We start from the raw sequence: 26,998 nt of genomic DNA, 5'->3' as shown, positions 1-26,998 counted from the left end.
CTCAGGAGTTTGAGCTGGCAAACACTGCCATGCCTATTTTAGTTTGCACAGTTGAATAATCCCATCAAAGCCAACAGGTCTGGACGTGCCAACCACTGGCATTGCTGCATTATTAATTCCCAGTTTTACACATCCAGTCTCTTGATATACTCCACAAAAGCCTACCTAACCAAAAAGGGAGCCTGCGAGGTACAAAGATGTGGCTGAGGGATGTGAAGGTGTGAAACACTTCTGGCACTGTTCTGAGCAGGGCCTGTGTGATGGCCTTTGACACAAACTGGGGGGGTTTTGATTGAGATGGGCTTTTGCCTGACACACCCCCAGTGAGTCCCATCTGTGACTGAATTCCATCCTGGAATGTGAGAGTGGGGGTTGCTGGATATGTGGGAGGCTTCACAGAGCTCAGCTCAGAACCAGTGTGCCCCTGGTTCCTGTGCCTGAGCAAAACAGAGCAGGTGTTGGAGAGCAGCATGAAAGCAAGGGAGAAATCTATAAATGCAAACAGAAGGGACAGACAAGATTAGCCTTTATCTTAAAAAATGATTCAAGTGCAAAATGCAGTAACCAAAAATATAATTGCAACCCTACTGGCAGTCTGTCCAAGACAGGCTCGACCCCTGCTGTGGGAGTTGGCTTTCCCTCTTTGGAATAAGCATAGCAAGAGAACCTTCAAACATGAAAGAAAATGTGTTCAAAATTCTGAGGCAAATTGAAGTCTATTTTCAAATAAAACCAAGAAAAATTACATTGATATAGAAATTATGGGAAGTTTGAACTTGGTTTTGACAGGTAGGTACAAAATAACTTGTTTATTTAATATATAAATGTTGCAGTATCAGGACCACTCACACTTCACACCCCTGTAGCTCTCCTACTGTCACCTGTGGTTGGGTTTGAGACTGTTGTGATACTCAGTAGCAAGTGGTGGCTGTGACATTTTCACCCAGTGTTTCTATTTTTGAACACCGATTCTTCCACTAAAGAATACCTTTTCAACACTCCATTTAAAAGTATGCCTTTTAGTGCTTTTCACACTAACTTTCAGATGTTGAGAAAGGAATATTCTTTAATAACTTAGCTGTTAATTTTCCATTTTAAAATAATGATCAAGTTACTAACATTTTGTTTGGTGAATCTTCTGTGCTGGTAATAATGTTTCTGAGTAATAAGATAATGGTATATAATTGGTATAATGGAACATAGAGTTCTGAAAATTATTTTCTTTAAAGAAATCAGAGATATTACCAGAACTCTTTTCCCTAACAATACATACCAGTACCCTGGCACAGAATCAAAGGGGTTACTTCTTGGAAATTGAGTTTGTGATTTCCTTCATCTTGAAAAAAAACACGTTCCTGATCTTACCTGCGGATTAATCCCTGACCGTGGTGAGTACTGGAGGTATTTGGTGCACAATATTAAGTGTGAGGACAGTCTCAGGATCAGAATCTTATGGCACAAAACTGGGACAAACCCACGTTGCAAACTGGTGCCTTAGGAGTCACCTTTTCAGCCCACCTGTGGGAACAGGATCTCAAAGGGTCACTGTGTTCGTGTCCAGCAGGTCTCTGCCATAGTTCATATCCCAATGTTCAATTTTTTGTCCTGGGCACCAACTGAAATTGTATCTGAGACATTTAATACGTGTGCATTTGCAGAGGGGCTGCTGCCATGACACTGCCAACAGTTCCATGATGTCAATGAACGTCAGCCGGGTAATGTTGGAATTGCCAAAGCCCACTCTCACTTGTGACCTTGTTCACTAAAAAAAGATAAGGCTACTAAAATAGAAGTGCAGATATCAGTGAGAAAGTCAATGAAAAGGCAGAAATAAAAAAGCATAGATGGGAGATGAACAAATGTTAGGGAAACAACTGAGGCAGTGAGAACGGGGGAGGGAAGGGTGCAGTGCCAAACTGGGGTTTTGCTGAGCAGAAATGAGGCTGTGGAGGTGTAAATATTTTATTCTGTTCAAGTAACTGTTCTTAAAAGTTGCCAATTCTGAGATTTTTCACTGAAATAGTTGAGGCAGATCATTCCTGAAGGATGTTACCGTTTCTCTCTTGCTGGATGATGCCTAAAGGTGCAATTACAAGATCTGGTCACAGTCTCCTTCATAAATGTAGGTCAGTAGTTTGCTACCTCAGACTTGATTTGTCTTCAGTATAGCTTTTAATGAAATTTAATGACATATCACAAATTTTGGTTTCATATTTTCTGTTTCAGTTTACCTTCCTCACTGGCATATGATAAACCTTAGCAATTATTTGGAAAAACAGTTGTTATTTCTTTCTGCAGCTCCCATAGTAAACAATATTATTATTCTGTGTGAAAGATGTGCATGCATTTGTGCTCAGTATATACACACTGTACCACATGGGCTAAGATAACTCTATCTGGGAGTCTGCAACCAAAGAGTCCAGAAATTACTCCAGTCAAAACAAAATTAATTATAAAAGACTAGAAATGCCACCCCAGGCCTTGAGAGTTTTAATGAGATGCCTGTTTCTTACCAGCATTAAATCTGTGGGGATAAGGAAATATTCACTGAGTTAAGATGTGCTAAGAAAAGTGTAAAGAAGAGCATAAATGGCTCAGGAATTTCAGGAATCCCACTGGCTTAAACACTCTTTTATTTAAAGCAAATGTTCTCATAGTTGAATGACTTCCAAGAAGGGCCTCAAGTGATGAAAGTATTTCCATCTAATGTGAAAATACTTGAAAGATGCTTATTCCATGTGAAAATATTGCCACCTTTCAGAAAAGCCTGCATATGAGACTCCTTTAATGAAGATACTCTCAGACAAGGTATTGATTTTCAGAACATACAAAATATCCAGAATTCCTACTATTTTGATAATAAATAGATTGTAATGACTTTCATCTCCTATAGCAGCCAGGGAAAATATTTCAGAGTATTTCACAAAACAGATATGTCAGTAACAGAGTGAAACATTTTACATTCATCATCCTGACATTGCTCCCTTTTCCCTCAGGGCATGACTGACCTGGAAAGTACCACTGAGCATCTGCAGGGAAAAGCAATGGGGAAACAAAACCTGGAGAGACAATAAAGGCATAAACAACTCCAGAGCAGTGGCTTTTTCATTCCTATTTTATGATTTTTAGATGTTCACTTGTGCTGAATAAACTCCATTTAATAACTTCTAAATTGGCCACATTTGGAGAATAAACATATAGTCACTGCTTTCTTCATGAAAGCAGAGTAACTTCCAACACACAGCTTGATCCCAAGTGGCAGGAAGGTGCCAGGGATTGTGGCAGGGTGTGAAGGGATGTGTGGCCCAGCAGGTATCACAGCAGTTTGTACTGTGCAATAATTCATTGCACACATACTGGGAATTGGGTTGATTCTGGTTTCTGCATCTAAAACTTCAGATGTGCCTCAGTACTACAGAACACCATGAGGGTCACTGGATGCTCCTAAAGCTTTTGCAAGATGCTCTGGAAGTGCAGAATTCCAGAAATCAAATCAGCTGAGCTACTAAATTTGTTTGGAAAGTGGAGGTAGATTTTTATCTTCTTTTCTAAAGGCAAGAAATGTGCAAGTACATGACTAACCACCAAGGGTCAGTGTTCAGTGTTTTTACACTCTGACATCTTTGTTCCCAGGTGTTTGGAAAATCCCTTTTAGATGCAGTATTGTAATTAGGATTTTCCAACAGTATTTTTAAACTACCAGTGAGATGCATATGTGCCAAACAAAGTATGGGAAAATTCAAGTGTCTGGATATGGGGCTTTTGTCAGTCAGCTACCAAGTTATGTCTGAACTGAGTATTGTTCATATTCCTGGATATAACAATGTAAATCCCATTGAAAATAATAAAAAAACACGCTAGGAACTGGATTTTATTTTTATGAATAGCAATTAAGTTATTGTAGCAAATGCCATTCTTCTGTTCTGTTAAGAAAGTTAAGACAGCTCTCACTGAGAGAATGTCAGGTGCTTTGTCAAGATGGCAAGGGATGCACTGTCAAGAGGAATGAACACATTTTAAATAAGCTCCTGTGGAGAGAAGTAATTTAACCTGACTTTAAATCATAGTAAGGGTGGATATCAGCCATCAGGAGACTAAGCTGCAGCCTGGCTGGCCTCCCCTGATTCTGGGATGTTAATATAGGTCATAATCCTTGATTGGCACAAACCCAGAACGTACTGACAGACATTCATATAAACTGCAGCTCATGAAGGAATCTCCAACCAGGCTTACACAATAAACCCAACCCACCCTACCCCACATAAAGCACAGAGATCCCTTTGTTCCCCTTCTGCCCCACAGCTGAGCTCCAGGCACAGCTGCCCAGGGCTGGGGAGCTTCCGACGTGCCCCTGCTTAGCTGTGACTCACAAGGTGTAAAACCTGTGCAGATTTCTGTGTGGAGCTGATTTTATTTCTCTGCAAGCACAGCCAAGCCCTGGCAGTGCTGACACTGCTGTGTCTGGGTGAGCTCTCAGCCACCTGGAGCCCGTCTGAGCTGGATGCAGCTGGGGAGCACAGGGGTGAGCGGATCCCTGCTGACATAATCCCAGATTATGCACAGCCTGCCTTGTCTGTCACGGATCTCGGCCTCACTCCTTGCCCTGCCCAGTCTGGAGCACCCCTCCAGCACTGCCATCCCTCAGGAATAACCATTTCTGCATGCTGAGTGAGGATCGACCCTCAGGAAAGGACATAAAATTATGGAAACTACAAAGTAACGAGAGAGAAAATAAACAAAAGATACTAGAAATTTAAAAAGAGCAAAAATACAAAAAAAACTAAAATAAGCATGCTAAACAGTACAAATCCTAGCACAGAACTCTGGGGGATTTTACTGTAAAAACCTTTTATTCCTTATTCTATTTTTAATAAGGATTTATGTTAATCTTCCATGGCAACCAAATCTCTTTAAGAACCTTTGGTGAAGGAAACAGTAATAGGGATTCCAGAAATCCAAGTCCACTCTCGAGTCTTTATCAGTTCTGGAGAACACTAGGAGGGGAAATAGTTATGTAAATACCATCATATCATCACCACAATTTTAACCTCTGTGAGGCAAAGTAGAATCAGTAATAGAAAATTAAAGTATGTATCCTGAAGAACAGCCAAAATACAGCAGATGCTGCCTGTAGCAGTTATTATTCAAGTTGTTTAGTCCACTCTTAGGCTGACCTGAACACTGATGTGTTTAATGCCATCCTGTATGCTTCTGTAACAACAGGCAATATGGAAATGGTCATAAAATTGAATCAGCTAAGAAAAAAAATAATGGTTCAAATTAGTAAAAGAAGGCTGGTGGAGGGGAAATTTAAGTAAGTTCCTCTGGTGAAACAGGAAAGGGACAGAATAAATACATCTCCTTAGTGTAAGGTGCTGAGACTTTTCTCTGGCGTGCCTGAGGCAGTGCTATAGCAGACAGGATCCTGGCTCAGGCATTCATCCACAAGTTCTGATCAAATAAGGCTAACCTCTTCCTATCAAACAAATACAGTGTTTTCTGGAACAAAACAAAGATCAAACAAAAAAACTATTTGTACGTTTTAGCTATGGTGTAGTGAAGTAAGCAAGATGAAAAGCAGGCGTGTGGTGGGGTTTGATGTGCTGTGAGGGCTGGAGCAGAGCCTTGGCTGCGAGCCCTGGGCTCTGCCGGGGCAGGAAGGAGCTGCTCTGGAGGAACAGCTCACACCTCGCCGGAGATCAAGGCACTGGAGGCTGCTGGGCTTTGGGCAGGAACAACTCTGAGCCTGTAAAAAAAAAATGAAAATATGAATGAAGAATAGATCAAACTGCCCCGACCCTTCTCCATCCATCCTTTTGGAAGGGGGCACATTTCCCACCTCTAGAAGGGTTGTGCCCCTTCCAGCAGCTGCTTCTCCCCCTCCCCGTGCTTAGAGTGCCTTTTAATCCTTCACCTCCTCAGATAACTAAATTAGTATTTTCACCTCATTTAACATTTTTTTTTAAATTTATTTTTTAAGCAATTCTTCACCCTGCTCCGAGAGCAATGTCCATGGCAGGTACAGGTACACTGACCTACCTACACCTTTAGCACAGGTAATTCTGCACCACGCCAGCAGCTCCTCGCCCGTGACCTCCCCTGCTCGTCCGTGCCCGCGGCAGCGCTGACAGCCGGGGCGGGCTATGAAGCGGCGGCACCCGCCATGTTAGGACGGAGCGGCGCCTCCCGGGCCGTGCGGGAGGAACGGGGGCCGCTCTCGGCCCAGGAGGTCACTCCGGGCGGGTGACACGATCGCGTTTGGCCCACGCGTCATCCCGGGGCGGGTGACGCAGCCCGGGGCGGGTGACACGGTCCCGACTCGCCCCCTCACGGAGGCGGCGCGGCCGTGAGGGCAACCCCCGCCTCCAACGGGTCTCACCGTGATTGGCGCGAGCGCACCTCTTCCCCGCTCTGATTTGTTAGGCGCGCTGTCACTCCCGGCCTCTGAGGGCAGGGGCGGGAGCTGAGTGGTCGGCGCTGGCGGCGGCCCCGCCCCCACGGGGACGCGCGGGCGGAGCGGAGCCGCGGCCGGAGCCTCCGGAGCGGGGGCGGCCTGAGGGCGGGGGGGGGACGCTGCAGCCGCCGCCGCCATGGAGGCGAAACCGGCGGACCCGCAGCTCTGCGACAGCCTCATCCTCTGGGTGAGTGGCGCGGGGGTTCTGCCGCCTCTGGGGACCCTCGAGGGCAGCGAGGAGGCGCCAGCGGCGGGGGCTTTTCCCTCCATCCTTCCCCCCGTCCCTCCGGCCACCCCTCCCTCGGTCCCCGCCCGCGGAGCGGGAGCTGCGGCTCGGTCGGGCACGGCCGTGGCGGCGGGGCTGCCTGGGACGCGCTGCTCACAGCCAGCAAATGTTCCCGCGGCACCCTCGAGGTGTGGATGTGGCGGTCGGAATATCCCATGGGCCCAAGTGCGGCTCTCCAGCGGTGGCTTCAGTGTGGAAACTGCTCGGCAATTAACACTATTAATAAATAAATGCGAGTAATTTGAATTGACAGGCGTAGAAACCTCAGAGTATTTCATACCGGCTGGTTAAAGCGTTTATTAGTCAGGCACGCCACGCCTGGGTGTGTGATGTTACCTGTGCCAGAGGAACTGTTTGGAGCTGCGGAATTATTTAGGTCGGAGAAGACTTTTAAGGTCATCGAGTACAAACATATTTGTTAAATTCATCAGTTCCTCTTGTTTCCTCTTTATCTTTCTCTCCAGGCTTCTTCTGTGACCTTGTCTGTAACTCTGGTTTTGCAGGTGCAGTAATTTCGGTGACAGGGAGCTCTATGAAATAGAACTTATGCGTGAAATCTTGGCAGGGAAGGTCACAGTTACCTGTGTGAAGGGTTTCTCTGGAAATAGCAGGAGTTTTGCCTCTGAAGTGTAAATCATGGGGAGATGGGAGTGTTTTAGAGGCACTGTAGAAATCCAGGAATGAAACTGGTAAAAGTAACAGGAGCAGCAGCCTGAGTAGGTGTTCTTGATTTTTGCATGGCAGCACAGAAGTGTTGATGAGTTAAAGTCTGCAATAAGTCACTGATAAACAATTTCTTCTTTTCTTTTTCCTCCTTCCACTTTCCTTTTAGTGACACTTTATCACTGTATTCTCCCAAGGTTTTGTTGCTGTCTAGAATTTTGGTGGCCTTTTGTTGGATATCTTTTGTTATTTAATCTTTCTCTTTTTTGGGCTCTTTAACTTTGTATTTCCCCCTCAGTAGTCAGGTAAGAATAACTCCATCGTGATTCAATGGCAAAAAAAAAAATCACTGCATTTTTTTCCACAAAACTCCTGTCAGCAGTGCTGAATTCTTTTATTTTTCACAATTCCTGCTTTAAATATTTCTATCCTAATTGTCATTTTTGGTGTGCTCACAGTGCAGTAGCTGTAATCACATCATGAATCTTAATGGAACCTTAACTGGCCTTAAACTGAACAATTGTGTCAGTGTAAAGGAAGACCCAACCCTGTGTTCGTGTTTTCTATACAGCACTCAGCAGTTGCATGTTTTTAGATTTAGCACCCTATTTCTCGGGCCTAGTTTGCAACTTAGAAACTGATTCTTAACACTTGGATGTGTTTGAAACATCCCTTCACAATTTGAACTTCGGTGTGAATAATAGGGAGAAAAGCGATGTGAGGAGAGGGGGATGGAGTGCTCTGTGTTTGGAGAGAAAAGGGTTCTGTAACTCTCTGCTGCTAATGCCTTCTCAGTTTATTTACTCATTAATATAGCAAACAGATGCTTATGGTTCTCTATTTTGCTGCCAGATCTGGCATTTTCCTATTTATTTCACCAAATGCGATATTAGAAAACATGCTGTGTCCAGAGGAGAGAAGATTCAAATAAATGTTACCTGTTGTTTCTGCAGCCCAGGTGTCACTGAGTTTAAAGTTCTGAGGATTTTACAGGAAAAACATAAAGCAGCTGAACTGAATCACAGGGATAATGTTTATGAGTGTCCATGAAAAATTAACTTGGGTAATATCTGCTGTAGTGGAACTCACAAGCTGCAGCAGAAACAATTTTCTAAGTTAGTTATTTTTCCTCTGTGTAGAGGAAAAGGTTAATTGGGTGTTTTTCAGTGCTGTACTGCCTTAACCTCCAAAGCAGGGACTGGAGGAATGGGTACATCTTGAATTGGAAGCATTTTCCACTATAAATGCACTGCTTGGCCCTGGCACCACTGATAATGTTCATTCTGTCCAGTGGTTGACTTATTCTATTAATATACTTGGTTTCAGCATGGCAATGTTTATTTTTATTTTAAAATCTCTTTGATTGCTCTGTAAAACCCCTGTCCCTTGTGTGTGTAATCTGGGTGTGAAATGGAGAAACTGAACCCCTCATTGTCAGGGAAACTGAGGGCACACCTGCCCAAGTGGATGGGCTGATTTCTGCTGGCACTTTTACACTCGTGTTTCATCTGCAAATGTTTGGTGGTAGAGCTACAAAATGAACTTTTCAGCTGTATATTGGGAGCATTACAGCTTTGCAATGAGAACTTAGAGAACTTTTGCTGTAGCAGCAGGTGGCAGAGTGCATTTGGGGTGGGATTCACAAAATGGTTTTCAGCATGAGCAGCAGCCTATCCTTGGAGCTATATTTAGTAAAACTGAAACAAAGAGGGAAGAAAGAGCTCTGCTACAGTCCTGAAGTCTGTGGCTTCTTTTTCCAGCCTCCTCCCCACACCTGCCACTTTTATTGGTTTTGCAAGAACAGTAAAAATCCATTTTGATGAAATGATTAGGCTGGCATGAGGTTTGGAGAACCCATAATTAATATTTCTACTCTCTTATTATTTCCAGATCCTCATGCAACTTTTAAATACATAGAGAAGCCTAGACTGTCAGTTCTGCTTTTTGCTTAATTTTAATTAGCTGTTTCTATTCTGGGAGATCATGCATAAAGCAGTGTTGCATGTCAGGGTGTTCTAAGGCCTTGTTTATCTGCCCTAACAGGCTCAGGTGAAAAGGTTGCACCTGTGTATCACAATTTCCTTGCTTTGTGAGGGGCATATCCAGATGGCAGCAGCACAACATTGTGCCATAAAACTCTGGATTTGGGCAGCCCAGGCTGGAATGTAAACTTGCATGCCCATGCTTGTGCTGAGGCTGCAGGAGCAGCAGAAGCCAGGGCTGTCAGGCATTGCAGCTTTGGGCTGTGCTGTTCCACTTAATCTTTTATGTAACCTACGAGGGATTACTGACTTCTCACTTCCTGTAAAACAGGATTTAAACCCACTTTTTAAATTAAAAAAAAATCCCCTTGCTCTGCCTATTTTTCTCTTGGCTTGATTGGGTTCTTCTTTAAGGAAGCAAACAAGTATTGAGAATTATGGTCACTCTTTATAAACACAGAGTGGACAAAAACTGCCTCAGATTCTCTCAGCTGAAAACTCTTTCTCCATCACTCTGCTCCCAGTAGCTCCATTTCCCAAGCACAAGGTCATTCTTTACCAGGAGTTCTGAAGAAGCTTGTGTTGCACAGGATGTTTGGGAAAGGCCTCTTGCAGAGGGACAGGTAATTTAGGACATTGTAAATGCACTAAATTTAAGAAGTCCATTTCTGCAGTGGACAGAGTTTATAAGGATTTGTACTTGCTCCCATTCTATTCTGGCTTTTAGTAGTATTCCTAATAAACTTTGTTTTGTTTATTGTGGTAAAGAAGGCTCTTATTTTCCTGAGTAACTGTGATGAGCTCACCTGTGTATGGAAATGGCTCTCTCATTTTGAGTAATTAGTTCTGAGTTGATTGTCTTTGGAAGAATAAAATATTACAATTCTAAATATGCAGCTAATTCTGTCAAAATGTTGTCTATAAGCTTGGGGATAATTTGAAAAACATCCCACAATATTTAAAACAGAGGAACATTTTAACATTGAGGTAATCCCATCCTATTTCTGTTACTAAGTTCTTGTAGTAAAAGACTGGATTTTTTTTTTTCTAAGCAACTTTCTGATAACCTTATTGTGTTTTAGGTATTTATGTCCAGAACTAAGCACTGTAACATAATTCAAAGGCTGGATAAATATGACTTTAGTCTCCCAAGTTATCTTTCCATAATCTGCTTCACAAGAGAAGGCCTAGCATGAAAAAGAGAGCGTGGGTGTTCCTATCAACTATTTAAGCTACCAGTCATAACATTCACAATTTGAGAAAATTGGGTTGGTTTAAAATCTGAGTGGTTCAAAAAGGATTTCAAGTAGAAGGACATCTTGCTAAATGGTTGTTCCTGAAAGGGGAGGAGGAAGATGGCAGCTGATTTATTGTCTGCTGAACTAAACCCCAGTGTTTTTCCCTGTTTTAGCTGCAGACATTCAATACAGCTGCACCCTGCAGGGATGTCCAGGACTTGACTAACGGGGTTGCCATGGCTCAGGTGCTTCACCAAATGTAAGTTGACTCTTCAGCTGGAAGAGGAGGGGCTCAGTTGCCTGAGGTTTTGTGTTTGACAGACGTAGTTGCTTTTAAAGCAGGCAGAAATTCAGAGTGGACAGTTTATAACAGAAAATAGGTTATGCTGTTGTATTGCTGGTTTGGGGATGATATCATAGCTGATTAATGATGTGGTGGGAAAGGTGGTGAGAAGATGTACAAATACTGCAGTATTCAATTCATACTTGGGGATAACTGGGCAAGGATGACATTATCTTGTTCACTTTTCCCATCAGCACTATTTCCATGCTTCAGGCAATGTGTGCCTTTTGGGAATGAGAAACTAAAGATTCCAAAGGCAGGGCTTTTTGTTCTTTTCTTCCTGAGGTTGCTCAGTTTATTTAGATTTTAAGTTCTGGGTTTTAAATGACAACTTACTATTCATGTGGAGGACAAGAACTGTAAAAGTTCAATTGCAATTAATAGTTAGGAATTATTTTACTTTTGATCAGTTCTTCTATTGGTGTGATGAAGATTGGCAGTCTGAGTGATGCACTAGTTTTGAAATTTGCATAGAGGGTCGAAATGCAAGTCTTGTTTAGAAATAGTATCATGCTACAAGTCATCACTGCAATTTTATTGCTATTGTTGGTCCAGGTAATTGAAGAGAAGTCTGCATTACCACCTCAGGTTCAAAGTACCATTGTGTAATTACTAAGAAATTACTTCAACACCATCACAATCCACCTCCCCCACCCCAAAAAAATGAGCTCAGAAACTCTCTTGTCTGTTTGTAAAGATTTTAAATGTACTTTTTAAAGACAGCTCACCCTTTTTCTGGACATGGCAAAAATTGATTTAGGGTTTGCTGAGAGTTGCTCCCCATGTATTTTGGGTGTTAGGCAGCCACGTGCTTTGAGCAAACTTCTTATCACCAAGCTGGTTCTTGTGCAAGTGGGGATAATGATTGTTCTTTATTAGGTGCTTTGAGATCAGTGAATAAACAGTGCACTGTCAAAGTTAAATATTGTTAAATATGCTGAGTGTGTGTAACACCTCCCTCAGCAATTTATCCTTGTTTATGCTGGCAAACTGAATCCCCTTCTGCCCAGGGGAACCAGAGACATACAAAATATACAAAATGCCACCAGTTTAAAGGGTTTTCTTAATACATGCCTTTGACAAATTGGAGTAAACATTAGTTAGTCCAGCCTACAGGAATAGGTACCAAACATAATGTCAGCACTAGTCAAAAAAAAGATGTTTCTTTACCTCATTATGGTTACTTTATGAGGTATAAAAATTAGTGAATTAAAATCAGCATGACAAAAGCCTCCACATCCTTGTTCTCCATCCATAGCTGGCTCAGGCACACAGAGAAATCCTCCCAGCCCTGGAATGTGCCTTAATGCAGCCAGCAGCATGGAAATCTCCTGTGATATAAGTTTACCTTGCAATCCCCAGGAATTCTTGCCTTGTTAGACACTGGAGTTCAGCATCAGATTGTTTAAATGCTGGGAATTTGCTGTCTTATTTATTTAAGTCTGTGCTCATTGATGAATAATTTCATTTTATTTCAGAGATGCTGCCTGGTTTGATGCATCTTGGCTCAGTCGCATCAAAGAAGATGTTGGTGACAACTGGAGAATAAAGGTATTTAAAACTGAAGATAATGAAGTTTGTGGGGTTGGATGTTGTGCCCGAGATCTGGCAGTCCAAAACCTAGAGAATTAAGCTCAAGCTTTTCAAGGATACTTTAAATGAGTTTGAATAGTCTGTTGATAGTTTAAGAGCCTTCCAGCATTGCTGGATGGGGATTTTCTGCTGTGATATTTCTCTTCCTATGTCCTCTCATAGAGCTGCCTTGTAACCAATTTTATTAGAAATTATTATTTGATTTAATGAGAAGTAACATTTTTAATAAAATTATACCCTTGTCTTTCATGTACAACAACTAGTCCAGTAATTTGAAGAAGATACTGCAAGGAATTATGGACTACTATCATGAGGTATGGAAAAAACAATTTACTGTTGTTCTCATCATTAAACACAATGATTACTGCTCCCCTTGACTTAGCCAAGTAGAAAAAAACCTGTAATTTGTTCTGAGGACATTTTAGGCAGCAGATGCATGATAATTATCTATTAAGGGGGAGGTCTGAGTGAATATGAAATTAATTTGGGCAGGTGTGTTTTAGATGAGGCTCTTGGAGTATGAAGTGGGAGCCATGTCTCTGCCCAGCTGAATGCTGAAAGGACTGAGCTGCAGAATCCTCTTGACTTTTGTGTGTGTGTTCGTGTTTGCTCTTGTCTAGAGAAGTTTTAATCCTTTTGTACACAACAGAACAGACTCAGCAACCCCAGTGTAGGTTTTATGATCCTCAGTGGGAAGCTGGGAGCCAAGATAGGAATCCTCCTGTTCTGTCTCATGCAGGGATGAGCACAGTAGCCATAAAAGGCTGCTGTATTTTGAGTTTTAAAAAGTTGCTGAATTTTGTATTGATGTGATTACAGTTATATAATGGGTATGGTTTAGAAAAACTTGCCAGATCTTGTTGTGGCTTCCTGGTCTTGCTGGGCTGGGCTGTGACCCCAAGAGCCAGGCCCTGATGTGCTGCCAGTTCTGAGGTCTCTGGCAGGCCCAGAAGCAGAACTTCTTCAAAGTTACAAGAAGTTTTGTTGAAGGATTTGCAAGCAACTCCATCTGGAAGTGTTATTAATTCCTTTTTTTATTATGTTGGTAAAATAAATGAATTCTGTCATATATGAGAACTGTCCCAATAACTTTTACTACTGTCACTTTTTCTTGTGGAAGTGCTCAGTTAACTACACCTGATAACAAACTTCTTGGGCATTTTCTCTGGGAGTGGGGGTCTACTTTTTCTTATAATATTATTTTTTTTTTCAGTTCCTGGGTCAGCAGATTGCAGAAGAGCTTATTCCAGACTTGACCCGGATATCTGAGAGCTCGGATCCCACTGAACTGGGCAGGCTCCTGCAGCTTATTTTGGGTTGTGCAGTCAACTGTGAGAAGAAACAAGGTAGGCACTACCTTAACCTGCTCAGCAAACAGCAGACTGCCTCAGGTGATAGTTAAGGTGGAAAAGATGTAGAAACTTCTCTTTCTTATTTATCAAGATTGTTAATTTGCTGAATGCCTGTTCTGAAACTGGAATTCACTTAAAAGCAGAAATTCCCTGGAAAATGTCTGTGAATAAAACTCAAAACTTTGTTCAGAGTAGGTTTAAAAATAGAGTCTGAAATGTGTATGGTCTATTCATATTGTTAAAATATGTACCAAGACCTATTCAAATGCAAATGTAGCAAAATTTAATTAAGTCCTTGAATTAGAAACTACTTCTCTGCCTGCAGAGGCTCAAGACTGAATTGGTTGTTTTCTCTCCCTTTACCAGAACTATTCCTCCATGCTCTGATGGCATCTCTCCTTAGGCAGAGTATAGATTTGTCCAGTTAAGAGTTTATAATCTTTTGTGCTTCTCTGCCATATTACTGGATAATAGTGATGGTGGTTAATGGTACTCCTCTATACAGAGACCACTACTTGTTTTGAGGGAGCTTGATGGATAATAGATTTTTCTGGATCTTTCAGCAAGCAGTTTATCATTTTACTCAAACCATTGAGATGACCATTGTCATGAGTCACTACAGATCCTTTTTCACAGAGCACATACAGAATATCATGACCCTTGAGGAGTCTGTTCAGCACGTTGTCATGACAGCCATTCAAGAGGTAGGTAACAGTTCATAGCCTGATGCTGTCAGTTGAGAAGTCCAAATATCTTTTTGTTGACCTCTGTGATTTTTTTCATCCAAGCAAAGGTGAGGGAGGAGTATAAGTACTTTCCTAAATTATTTGGGAGGTTTAGGGCCAAGAGACCTTAAACCCCAGCCAAAAGGTTTTGGTTTTAGACTCATGGTGCCCAAACATACAACAAACGCTTAAGATTTTTTTGTTCCACACAAGAAATGTATACAGTTGCCAGCCACTGATTATACTGGAGTTAGACTCTGAAATTCTGTCCCAGTGCTGTAGTTTGGTCCCAGAGTTAAGCTGATTGTGTTTGTGAGGTTGCATTGTTCTGACAGACCATTGCAGCCTCTGACTTAGAAGCTTGCAGCTGCATCTCTGCTATTTCTGTCACGGTGTGCTCCTCCTCCTGTCTTAATTTGTTCTTGCTTGGATCATCTTAGTGATCCAGCTCACAGCTTAGCTCTGCAGTCACTGGCTTTTGAGAGCTTCAGGAGTGTGAAGCAGAGTGTGGAGAGAGGCAAAAACTAAACACTGATTGTGAAGAGAAGGTGGTGTGTAATTGCACCCTCATCAAGGTAACAGTGGAGTTGGTAATAAGCTTTATAACTTAGATTTAAATTGTCTGTATAGTCTTTAAAGCTGTACTTGTCCTGTTGGTAGAAATAAATCCATAAAGCTTGTGTGTGTTGTCTTCTGACTAAGTAAACTTTCTAGAAGAAGGTCTGGAAATAATTCAGTAATTTCTGAGAGGATTAAAACCCTTTAATTGTTGGTAAACACACACTGTACATCTTTGTATCTGAGAAGTAATGTTCTCTTTGTTTGTTTAGTGGCAGTTAATGGGACACAAAGAAATGTGAAAACTGTTAAATCAGTGGAGTGAAATCCTGTCTTTTGGTTCATTCCAGTTTGATTGATTAGGGGGTGGCAATACCTTCAACAGATCACACATTCATCCAATACAGTGTTACTGCAAACTTGATTAATTTTGAGAGGAGGGAGGTAAAAAAATCATCTTACTGAAGATCTGTTTAAATCTTTTACCAGCCATGAGATGAGGAGGAGCACTATTAATCTGTTTTGGTGTATTGAAGGGATGCAATAGCACAATGGAAAATACAGTTGGTACTCAGTAGACAGTGAACTCACAGATCTATAACCTCTAATTTAACCTTTTTTCCTGTGGCCTCTCTCTGTAGCTCATGAGCAAGGAGGTAACAAGTGCTTCCCCATGTGATGCATCAAGTGAAGTGGAACAGCAGGTAATTGCCTGATCTGTGTTGCTATTGTAGCTCAAGCCTGAACTGTAAGTTGGTATCTGGTCATCCCTTAAATGAAGAAATGCTGGTTTTCAGTGCTAATTAGCTGAAAATTTAAGTGTTATTCTATAGCTTCTTTAAAAAACCCACAGTGACTGCATGGGGTGAAACTGGTCAGTGCAAACCTGCATGGTAGGGGTGCACCAAGGCTCAGCCTTCTTAGGCTGAGTGCTTCAGGTTACTCTTAAGGGGTTGTGAAAATTCCTGATAACCTGAACACTACAGGATGTTGCACATAAAATGAACTTTTCTTTTAAGGCATATGAAAATGGTGACAGCACATTCCTGTGTTGTGCCTTTAGCCAAAGTTGTTGTGTTTCAGTAATTAAATTTCTAAGTGTGATAATCAGGCAGGTGAAATGAGCAGGGATTCTGATCTAGCAGAGTGTTTATAGGTTTGTGTGTGTCAGTGTGTGCACCCAACAGCCAACTTAAACAATGGGTGTAAGCAACTGAGGCATTTTAGAGGCTGTAACTGAGTATTTTGAATGTGGGCCATAGTGATTGACTGCCTTATTTTTGAAAGCTTAAAAAAGCCTTGGAAGACCTTGAGGAAGCACGAGCAGAAAAAGAGGAGTTGGCACAAAGATGTCAAGAGCTGGATTTGCAGGTAAGAAGCAGTCAGTTGTTTGTTTCTTGAATATATAGTGGTGCTGCTGTTAAGATGCAGAAATTTTTAAGGGCAAAGTGCATTTTGCATTTAAATTTTGGTGAGAATTTGTAGCTGCTTGTGGGGGAAAAGCAATTATTCTCTGCTCCAAAATGCAATTACTGGAAGGAGTTTTCTGATGGAAGTGTAAGCTGAGGCCCTGTGCCAGCTTATCTCAAAGGTTCTTTGTCTCAGGTTAATGTTTACCATTAGTAGCAGGTAGTGTTAAAACAACCTTATCATGGTTTTAAAAATTGCCCTTTTCATTCTTAGTCCTCTAGTCTTTTGTACTGAGTCCAAAAAATCCAGTTCATGTCATAAACAGTAATTAGATTTAATCATAGGAAAATCATGCTGTTTCAATAGGAGTTGATGAAGGACAAAAATTTGTAATTTATCTAAAACTTGCTAACTTTTTCTCATGCACAATTGCAACATTGGAGGAGATTTCAGGATAAAAATAATGAAAGCTAATACATCCTTGCTGACATTTTCAAACAAAGCTAATAATAGGCCTATTTTTGTTTTTAATGGATATAGCAGTTAATCAAGTCACTCTTGAGAGAAAGGAATGAGGACTTCATGACAATAAAGAGAAATTTGCATTTCAATCAACACTTTAAAGAAAAAAAATCACTTATTAGCCCCTCTTATGGCACTATAATCTGAGAATAGAAAGAGTTTTATCTGGGAAGGCAATTCATGTCAGATTTGGCTCTGCACAAAGAGAACATTGGGGTGGCATCTTCTTGTAGGAGCCAGAGGGCTGTAGTGGCTGTGAGAGCCTCTGGAAATGAGCACCCACAACAGCAGAGGCCACTTTTACATTTCTTGCTGACAATGACAACTGTAAAAGCAAAATACTTATGTCTAAAGCAGCTCAGAGCTCCTTGCCATGCCCAGGAAGCCACTGCTATGACTGAGTTGATATTTAATTTTCTTTTTTTCTTGAGGCAGTAGTAAAGCTTCCTAGTGAAAGCAGGGATGTAAAAATGCTTGTGAGAAGAATCTGCAGGAGAAATCCCAGGTGTTCTCCTGTTCTTTCTGGCTTTTCATCCAGAATTCTCAATTAATTAATCATAGGTGATGCAGAGCCAGTTGCTCATAACATGGCATGGGGCAGGTGAAAGGTGTTCAAGGAAAGGTACTGAAAATAAACAGATGAGTTGATGACAGCACAGCTCTGTAATACTGTGATGTGTCTTTAAACCCTCTCTTCAGAATTTCTGTCGACTGTGACACCACTTTTGCTACATTGAAATAATTAAAAAAAAAAAGAGAAGGCTACCAGAAGGCAACTGAGAAAAGATGTAAAACTTGCTCTGAGTTGTGTATCATAGTATGATCTTTAGGTTTTTTTTAAGTCGGAGATTAATGATGTTTCAGGATTATTGTGAAAGTCTGAATGTTGTGCATGCTTAAGGAGTGGCTGACCCTTGAACAGGAGGCTCAGATGTGTTCCCTACTCACGGGTGTTTGTGTGCATTTAAATAGTCAATGACATCTGGTGCATAAAAAGGAGTGAACCTAGAAAGCCAGCACCTCATGAAGTAGCAGATTAATTACTCTTTGACTTTTACATCTGTTTGCCTGATAGATTTTTAAATTATGATCACAAACAAATTGTTTCTTAATATTGCATACTATAAATTATATCTATTTAATGTCATCATGTTATGTTTTATTTATTTTATTTCTTTGAAGCCGTAATATTGACTTGACGCTTCTCATTTAAACTAATTCTTAATAAATTCACTTGTAAGGTCTCAGTCTTCCTTGATATTTTCCAAGAGTATAAGAAAGGTAGGTTTACTTTATAATTCAGGAAAACATAACCCAAAAAGCACATTGTCCCTGTTTCAATGCAGTCGACTAACACATGCTGCGTGCTCCTATGTTCGACAGGACGTTACAATTAACACAGCAGCTTTCACTAGACAAACTTGAAAGGTTCTATCCTCTCAATCCTTGTGGCTGTGAGGCCTGGCTGCTGTGAGTGCAGTGCTGTAGCCCCTGTGCTTAGCTGTGACACGGGGCAGCCGTGTGTGCTGCAGGGTTGCATGCTCCCCCAGGCTGCCCAGGCTGTCCGTGCGTGTGCGCTTGGCCCACCCCGCTTCCGCAGCCGCCCCCGCTCAGCGCGGCAGCCTGGGCTGCTGGCCACGCCCTGCTGCTTCTGTCGTCAGCCACAGGCGAGATGGACACTTGTTGCAGCAGCACTCGGAGTTTTTTGTACGGCGTCCATGGTGTTTTTAATGGAAGTAGCAGTTTCTCTCCATATCACTTTGTCTGCCTTTTTACCGTGGTTTCAGTTACAGAAATTCGTCTTTTTATTTAGAGGGACTTTTCCTTTAGTGCTTCATAACTGTCATACACTAAAGCATCTGTATGCTCCAGTGTGCTCTGTAAACTACATTCTAAAACTTCTAAATGCTCAGCCTTTTTCATTAACTAATTTGGTGATGTATTGCTGTCTTGCTTCACTTCTTTGGACAGGTCTTATACTATTCATGCTGTTTTATCTGTGCTAGGTGGCTGCCCTCCAGGATGAGAAAAACAGCTTGATGTCAGAAAATGAGATTATGAATGACAGACTAGAGCAATTAGATGACTCTCTTGATGATCCAAATACCATGGTTGCAAAAAAGTATTTTAGTGCACAGTTGCAGCTGGAACAATTGCAAGAAGAAAACTTCAGGTATGAAATTATTTCCCCCCAAAATCTCTCACTTGTCTAATGCACTCTGCAAATTTCTGGTACTCTTTCAGGCTTTTCCATCTCAATTGCATTAAAAGCTGTCTAGTGCTGTCTAAGCATATTTTAAAGGCAGTCCTTACATTTGAAAAGAAAAAGAATCTGTTGCTTCTTGTATAAAGTATCAGTTTGTAATTGGAATGGCCCTCTAATACTTATTAAAAGGGAAGAATGTGATGGAAGGCAAAAAAATGAGTGCTGATTTGTGTGTCAACAGATCAAAAGCTAAAACCCCCCAACACCACCATGTGTCTCTGCTGAACTGATTTCTTTCTTTAGTCTCTCTCTGTGATCCATATTGGGAAACAAAATCACTTTTCATGTGATTCCTTGATACTGATGTGATAAATTTGCAGTGTGCAATGCATTTTGATTTAACAGGTAGACAACAAAATGTTAAATGTCTATTGTAACATTTTCTCTGCTGCTTAAATCAGTATTTTCCTTCTATCTTGTTTCTTTTTAGTAATTCTAGTACTAAAGAAACTGTGGAATAATGATGAGTTCCTAACAAAAGTACTGGTTTTGATCTGGTAGGCTTGAAGCTGCAAAAGATGATTATCGTGTCCATTGTGAAGATCTAGAAAAGCAATTGATTGAGCTGCAACATAGAAACAATGAACTGACCTCTCTGGCAGAAGAATCAAGAGCCTTGAAAGATGAAAATGATATTCTTAGGTAGGTAGCAGGGAGAGCTCCACACACACACATTAGGATTTAATGGCTAAACCCAAGGATTTGTATTTAACACGATTTTTTTGAGGTGTTTTTTCTGCAGATGTTACCTGAACGAGCTCTTTGGCTAAGCAGAGGTGAAGTGCAGGCTTTCAGGGAAAGGCTCCATTGTTTGACAAGGATGACAGATGGAATTTGAAGCAGAATTAACTGCTTATCTTAACTACAGAACTTAAGCTTCTTTGTATGAGACAGAAAGTGGAAGTTTCCATGTACAAAAGCATATGTACAGCTAGAATTTTAACCTAAGTTCTGGTGTCAGCATTCTAGGCCAGATTTAGGTTAGTGAGATCATTAACAAAATGAAGATAAAACACACAGTAACTTCCTTGAGAATTTAATGTAACATTAAATTCTCATGGAAGTTAAACTGTATGAAATACCAGACCACCAAGAAATATCCAAAATAAATTGTATTGTGAAAGCAGATCTGCTATTCATAAAATAATAGGAATAAAACATGGAAAGAAAAGTGGTTTCAGGTGTTTAACTTAGTGGTTCTTAAATAACATCTGAAACAAATTCTAGCTGTCAATTTTTTCCATTATTTTCTTGTACCAGCTTCTGGCGAGATATGAATGCAGATAATAAACACAAATATTAAAACTAATTTTAAAAGTATGGTCCCAATGTTTTCTTACTGTGTAGATTTTTTTTAATGATCAGCTGACAGTTCTTGGGTGTATCTGCCAGTGATCATTCTCATAAAGCAGTTATGTTCTAATTCTGAATAATCCCCCAGTGAGAACATACCAGGTACCAGTATTTTGAGTGAGTGTCTAGCACAGGATGTTGTGGTGCCACAGAATTCCTCAGGGATATTTGACCCAGTAACCCTTGCTCATATTTCTGGCATGTGACTGTCAGTCTCACTTGAAGGCTGGCTGATTTCAGTTTTTACAAGCAAGTTTGTGTCAATTATACATTTAAAAATAAAGCAGTGAAACGTAACTGCTGCTAAGCATGTCACATCTCTCTTTGAAAACAGTGTGTACCAGCAGGGTGTGAGTTTTGTAACATTTCCTTGTGGTTGCTGTTGACACCTCCAGGGCTACTGCAGACAAGGCAAGCAAGCTGGAGTCGACAGTGGAGGTGTACCGGAAGAAGCTGCAGGACCTGAACGATTTCCGCAGGCAGGTCAAGTCCCTGCAGGAGACCAACATGATGTACATGCACAACACTGTCAGCCTGGAGGATGAGCTCAGGAAAGCCAACGCAGCACGGGCCCAGCTGGAAACCTACAAGAAACAGGTAGTGCTGCACTTGTGTTTGAAAGGTTCCTGTTTCCCCAGGTGGCTGGGTGTCAGAGGAAGGAGACCAGGACACCAGTTGGTTCATCATGACTCGCTTGATTGAAGAAGTATCAAACACTTATACAGCAAATAATAAGCTTATGAATATTCTGTAATCCAAGCAATCTATTGGTTAAACTCTAGCATTAACTCATCCACATTCCTTTGAGACTACGTTCTCTATCTCTCCTGCTTCACTGTCCATTTCTTTATTATATTTTGCAAGGCTCAAGGACACATTATCTCACACCTGCAAGATTTGGAACTAACCATGGTCTTGTACTTTTCCATTCTCTACCCTGCTACAGACACAAAAAGGCCTCTGCCTGTCTCTGCCCTAGTTAGGACATCTTTCCCAAATTAATTCAGCTGTGTCCTCTCTCCTCAAGCCACTCTTTGACAAAACTCTCACAGCTGGGAACCCCTTAACAACCCTGCATTGTCCTTCTGGAGTTTCTGAGTTGTGAAAACTCCTTCAAACCCTGCGGTTCCCTTGTGGGCTTTTCCCTGTTGGTTAAACTTGCAGGCTTAACTGTAGTTGTGCTCTCGACTGATGTGAGAGTCCATAGTCTGCAGGCTTTTCTTCTTTACTCTGACTGAGGTAATTTGTGTGCCTGGGAGAGGTTGTTCAGCTGTTACTGAGGTAATTTATATGGAATCATAGAATGGTTTGGCTTGGAAGGGGACCTTGAAGATGATCTCATTCTACTGCCATGGGCAGAGACACCTTCCACTGTCCCAGATTGCTCCAAGCCCCGTCCAACCTGAGCTTACACCCACAATTCCCTTTGAAATCTGTGCCAGGGTCTCACCACCCTCACAGTAAAGAATTTTTTTCTTAATACCTGATCTAAACCTGTTCTCTTTCAATTTGATCCCATTCCCCATGTCCCGTCACTACATTCCTATATTCTCATATTATTACCATTCTTCATAAAAATTATAAGTTTTATTTTAATTTCAGTAGGAATTAAGAAAGAGTTAAATAAAAACAAAACAAGAACAAAAAAAAGACCACAGAAAAAAACTCAAAACCAACCAACCAATAATCAACATAACCCCCTCAAAACACAGAGGTCCCTATCCCATCTCTGCCTTCTTAAGATTGAGAAACCAACTGTTTTATTTTGGCTGAATTGGGCAGGAAGGATTGTCTTAATGTACCTTTTTAAAGTAGCATCTTGCAACATTCCTATGCTAAATAAAGCTTTTATGAAAAGGTCCAGGAGCTTCATAACAAACTGTCTGAAGAATCCAAAAGAGCTGATAAGCTGGCGTTTGAAATGAAGCGACTTGAGGAAAAATATGAAGCTTTAATAAAAGAAAAAGAGGTAAGTCCCTTTAAGAGATTATTTGAGCACCTAAATCTCTCTCAGATCCTCTGCATGAGGAGAACCTTCCTGGAAGTAGTGCCACTATAAAAATGAAGTTTAGTGCCCTGTGTGTGTGCATTCACATATAAAACAAAATATGGAATCTTCGTATTATGAAGGTTGGGAAAGATCTCCAAGATCTTTCTGTCTAGGCTGGTCAAGACCAGCCTAAATTTGCATGTGTCATTATTACTTCTGATTAATGTTATTTGGTGTTAAAAGTGGTGCACCTGAGCTAATTCCATCTCAAATGTGTCTTGCTAGAGACTGATAGTGCAGTGTGATGCATTGAGAGAGACAAACGAGGAGCTGCGGTGTGCACAGATGCAGCAGGATCACCTGAGTCAAACAGGTACTGCTTTACCTTCTCTTTTATTTGGATTAGAGATTTCTGTAAGTGTGCTGCATTAAACCCCTCATGTGATTTCAGGTGAAAAAAGCCATGAGAATCTTGCTGCTGAAATTCTGCCAGTGGAATATAGGTGAGATCCAAAAGCTGAGGTTGTTTGGGATGTTTGTAGGTAGGGCATGAAAATGTCTCTCTGAAAGTTCAGTGTTTACATCAATGTGATTCTTTATCCCACTCTTTGCTTTGCCACCATGTAGGTGTTAATAATTATTTTCCCACACTAAAATTACTTTGCTTTTTTTCTTAAAAGTTTATCAAATTGGTGTGTATAAATCTGGGTTTGGAGTGACAATTTAGAAGTCTGCTCATATATCTAAAGTTTTCAAACATTTTAGGTTACCTTTTAATAACAAATTGCATTGTTACCCCAATTACATCATTAAGTACAACTTGCTTGGCTCACTTTAATGTTGGGGGAGTGAACAGGACTGCTTCTTCCTCCTTTTAGTCACCTTCTTAATTAACAGTGACTTTTTTTGTTGTTTTTGCTTTAGGGAAATGTTTATTCGGCTGCAGCATGAAAATAAGATGCTCCTGCTGAAACAGGAGGGGTCAGAAAATGAACGGATTGCTGAGCTCCAGGAGGAGCTGGAGCAGAAGCACCGGACAGTGAACGAGCTGGAAACTGAGAAAAGGTGATGGGGGAAACTGCACCTTAAAATACAGCAAAAAGGGATCTCTGGAGTTTTTAGGGTGACTTGTACATTACATCTGTAGTGTAGGAACCTTTTCTTTCACAATAAGCGAAGGATTGTGAAGCAAGTAAGAAGGAAAGGGGTTTAAATGTGGTAGATCTGTGTGTACCATACCCTGAAGGAAGTGCTGCTTACAGGACACTCTCCTTCAATCTGAATTATTTTTGGTAGACAAAGAATGGATGTGAACTCTATTTCTAGAACTTCAGACTCTTAGACTGTGGATTTTCTATCAATGAATGCTAAAAAAATGTACTAGAAAAGGAAAATTTTTGATAGTTACGTTTTCTCAGAACTGTAAATGACTATAGGAATTTCATTATAAAATGTGTTTGTTTCTGCAGAAGTTCCAGTCACACTAAAAGCATTTGCAATCAGTTTATTTGTGGCTTAAGTCATGCTGGGTAGACCCTATGAAAAACTAATGAAACAGAAAAATCTGCCTGTGAACTGTTTATTTAGATGGGCAATAACTGAGTTTTCTTCCTCAATGAAGGCTCAATGAAGAGCGTATTGGAGGATTACAGCAGCAGATTGAAGATCTGCAAAAGACTTTACAGGAGCAGGGATCCAAGACTGAAGGAGTAAGTGAAACATTTTGCCACTTTTGTTTCAAGTCCTCCGGTTTGGCATCAAGTCCTTTGTTTAGCATCTTATTTTCCAGTGTATCTGAGGAATACCTCCATATCAACTGCAGTTCACTTGAAATTCCTTGTGATTCCTTCTATGGAACTGTAACCCTTCTACTTTACTTTCAAAGTCCCTGGTTTTATCATTCAATAGATTTATTTGTTTTGGCTTATTTAGTTGTGCTAAGTATTCTTGGCTGATTTGTAAGAGCCCTTGAATGTTGTGTGGTATGAAATACTGAAATGCAACTGAATTTTAACTCTCTCCTTTCACAGTCCAGCAACCTGAAGCAGAAATTGGCAGCACACATGTAAGTAAGGCACCTGCATCCACAGTAGCTTGTTTATACTAAATGGAGAACAGGAACTGCTTAACTCTTGGTAGGGATGTCTTGTTTTTCTAAGCCTCTGATTTGAGAATTATGCATAGAGTTAAATATTGGTGTAAATATAGTTTTGTTTACTCTGAGCATGATCATCTCTTAGTACCAGTACCACTTCACTGTCTCTTCATCACCACCAGCATTTTAACTGTTCTGATTCTACAACAGACTGCTAAAACCATCACTCAAAGTGTATTCTGCTCCTCTGAAATATTTCCAGTCCTTTCAGCAGATGTAGTTCTTCCTAAGATGATGCTGGAGGGACTTAATTGTTAATTTTCCTAGTTTAACTAAAATAAGATCAACTCAGAAGTCACAACTTTTATGATATTAATATTTCTATTCAAACCTTCTATATATGAAGAATTGCTGGAGCTTAAAATACTTATTTAAATACTTCTGTTGTGAAGTTTAAGCTTCCAGCTGTTAAACCTGGAATTATTTGTGAGCTTAATCCTTAGCCCAACTTTCCATTCACAGGGAAAAGTTGAACGAGGTTCATGATGAGTTACAGAAGAAGGAGGCTGATCTGGCAGAGCTCCAGCCTGATGACAGCCAGAACCGTGAGTTGATTTGTTGTTTGGGGTTTTTTTTTGTATTTTTTTAATAAGACTGTGTTAAGTTTCTTTTGAAATGATTCTCATAGCCACTGGATTATGGGATAGTTTGTGCTGCAGCTTAGTTTCAAATCTGAACTGTGGGGTCTGGAGGGGTTCTGTGTGTGGTGGTGGGCAGGGAGAGGATTCTGGGGGGGATGAGGTTGCAAAATGGGATTTCAGGGTCAGGTGGGACAGCTGAAACAAAAATAAGAACTTTAACCTTCTAAACCTGAACTTCTAGCTTCTACATTGCTCTCTGTTTGAGGGATGGTGAAATCAAAAGAACACAGAAGCCCTGAAAGTACCATGTCTGTTTTTATTTTGTATGTCTTTGTTGATAATTCCTGTAAACAGCCCAGAAGATTGGAGAGCTGGAAGCAGCTTTACGAAAAAAAGATGAGGATATGAAAGCAATGGAAGAAAGATATAAAATGTACCTTGAAAAAGCAAGGAATGTGAGTGGCATGTTTCTGAGCATATGCATTCCTCCCTCATAAATTGTTAAACAGATTGAGTGTGTGTGTCCCCACTTCCCAATTAAAAGCAGTTGCTGCAAATTGCATTTTTAGTCAGATGTCCAACTGCAGTCAGTTAAATCTGAGAGAATAAACAGTGTTTAGGCTGAGCATGAGGTGCAGGAAGGATTCCTTTGTACCCTTTGGTCTCTTGTACAGGGTAACAGCCTGACCAGTGCCCAGCCTGTTCTCACACTCCCCCTTTGAGCAGATGAAATGCAGAGCTGTTGAGAATCAAACTGACTTGCAATGCTCTGGTTTTGCCTTGTCCAGGTGATAAAAACCTTAGACCCCAAGCTAAATCCAGCATCAGCAGAAATTATGTTGCTCAGAAAACAGATACTGGAAAAAGACAAAAGAATCGAAGCACTAGAGGTAAAAATCTTACATATTAAAAATAACTTCTAATATAATCTGTTTCTGATGTTAGTCATTCAGGATGTTATTGCCTAGTAATTCAATAAAATCTGTCTGGCTGAAATTCTGAAAAGATTGTTGACAGTAGTGCAAACATCAGAAAAAAATGGGGAAATGCATTGAGTTTCAGAGCAATATTGACAGGACTGTTTGGAATAGTTGCCTGAGCAAATAGGACCTCCTGTTTGCATGATTCAGGAGGCTGATAGATCTGACTGTAAATGCTGTGGCCTCACATTTCTTTTATGTATGAGTACAAGGGAAGTATATTATATAATAGCAATTAGCCTGTCACTGGAGGTACATTCTTTTCAGGTGAAAAATTACTAAATTATTTATGGATTTTCTGATACACAGCAGACCTCTTGTGCATTTCCCCACACAAACCCTCAGAGTACATTTCCAAATTCTGTTTGTGTTTCTAACTGCAACTTGTGTAGTTCTACCTCTTCTTAAAACAGGCTGATATTTATCTCTCAGTTGTTTATGGAAGTATCTTTGTTTATACTTCTAGGCTTTGTAGTTATTTGGTGTATTGAAGCATTTCTGCTGCCTGTGTTTATTTCACTCAGTGAACTGCAGCAAGTTTATGCAG

General features: G+C 40.8%; 1 protein-coding gene across 3 annotated transcripts in view; it reads left to right on the top strand.

Moving 5' to 3' along the window:
- Positions 1–26,998, top strand: part of HOOK1 (hook microtubule tethering protein 1) — a 35,713-nt gene that overhangs the window by 5,962 nt on the left and 2,753 nt on the right. The window contains exons 1-20 of one of the 3 annotated variants that reach the window (XM_005482294.4): positions 6,480–6,641; positions 10,797–10,882; positions 12,445–12,517; positions 12,823–12,873; positions 13,773–13,905; positions 14,548–14,615; positions 15,836–15,898; positions 16,482–16,565; positions 19,133–19,299; positions 19,894–20,034; positions 21,141–21,342; positions 22,604–22,714; positions 23,021–23,108; positions 23,187–23,238; positions 23,660–23,800; positions 24,357–24,444; positions 24,766–24,800; positions 25,353–25,435; positions 25,826–25,926; positions 26,260–26,361. In XM_005482294.4, the coding sequence (XP_005482351.2) occupies positions 6,591–6,641; positions 10,797–10,882; positions 12,445–12,517; positions 12,823–12,873; positions 13,773–13,905; positions 14,548–14,615; positions 15,836–15,898; positions 16,482–16,565; positions 19,133–19,299; positions 19,894–20,034; positions 21,141–21,342; positions 22,604–22,714; positions 23,021–23,108; positions 23,187–23,238; positions 23,660–23,800; positions 24,357–24,444; positions 24,766–24,800; positions 25,353–25,435; positions 25,826–25,926; positions 26,260–26,361 (1,920 nt within the window). In that variant the 5' untranslated portion in view covers positions 6,480–6,590. Of the gene's footprint in view, positions 1–6,479; positions 6,642–8,486; positions 10,009–10,796; positions 10,883–12,444; positions 12,518–12,822; positions 12,874–13,772; positions 13,906–14,547; positions 14,616–15,835; positions 15,899–16,481; positions 16,566–19,132; positions 19,300–19,893; positions 20,035–21,140; positions 21,343–22,603; positions 22,715–23,020; positions 23,109–23,186; positions 23,239–23,659; positions 23,801–24,356; positions 24,445–24,765; positions 24,801–25,352; positions 25,436–25,825; positions 25,927–26,259; positions 26,362–26,998 lie in introns of those variants that run through there. The other 2 variants (XM_074545695.1, XM_074545694.1) reach the window with 2 other exon arrangements.

Source organism: Zonotrichia albicollis, chromosome 8, assembly GCF_047830755.1.
Source record: "Zonotrichia albicollis isolate bZonAlb1 chromosome 8, bZonAlb1.hap1, whole genome shotgun sequence".
Taxonomy (NCBI): Eukaryota; Metazoa; Chordata; class Aves; order Passeriformes; family Passerellidae; genus Zonotrichia; species Zonotrichia albicollis.
The sequence above is the reverse complement of the archived record's forward strand: the minus strand, read 5'-3'. Positions and strand labels throughout refer to the sequence as shown.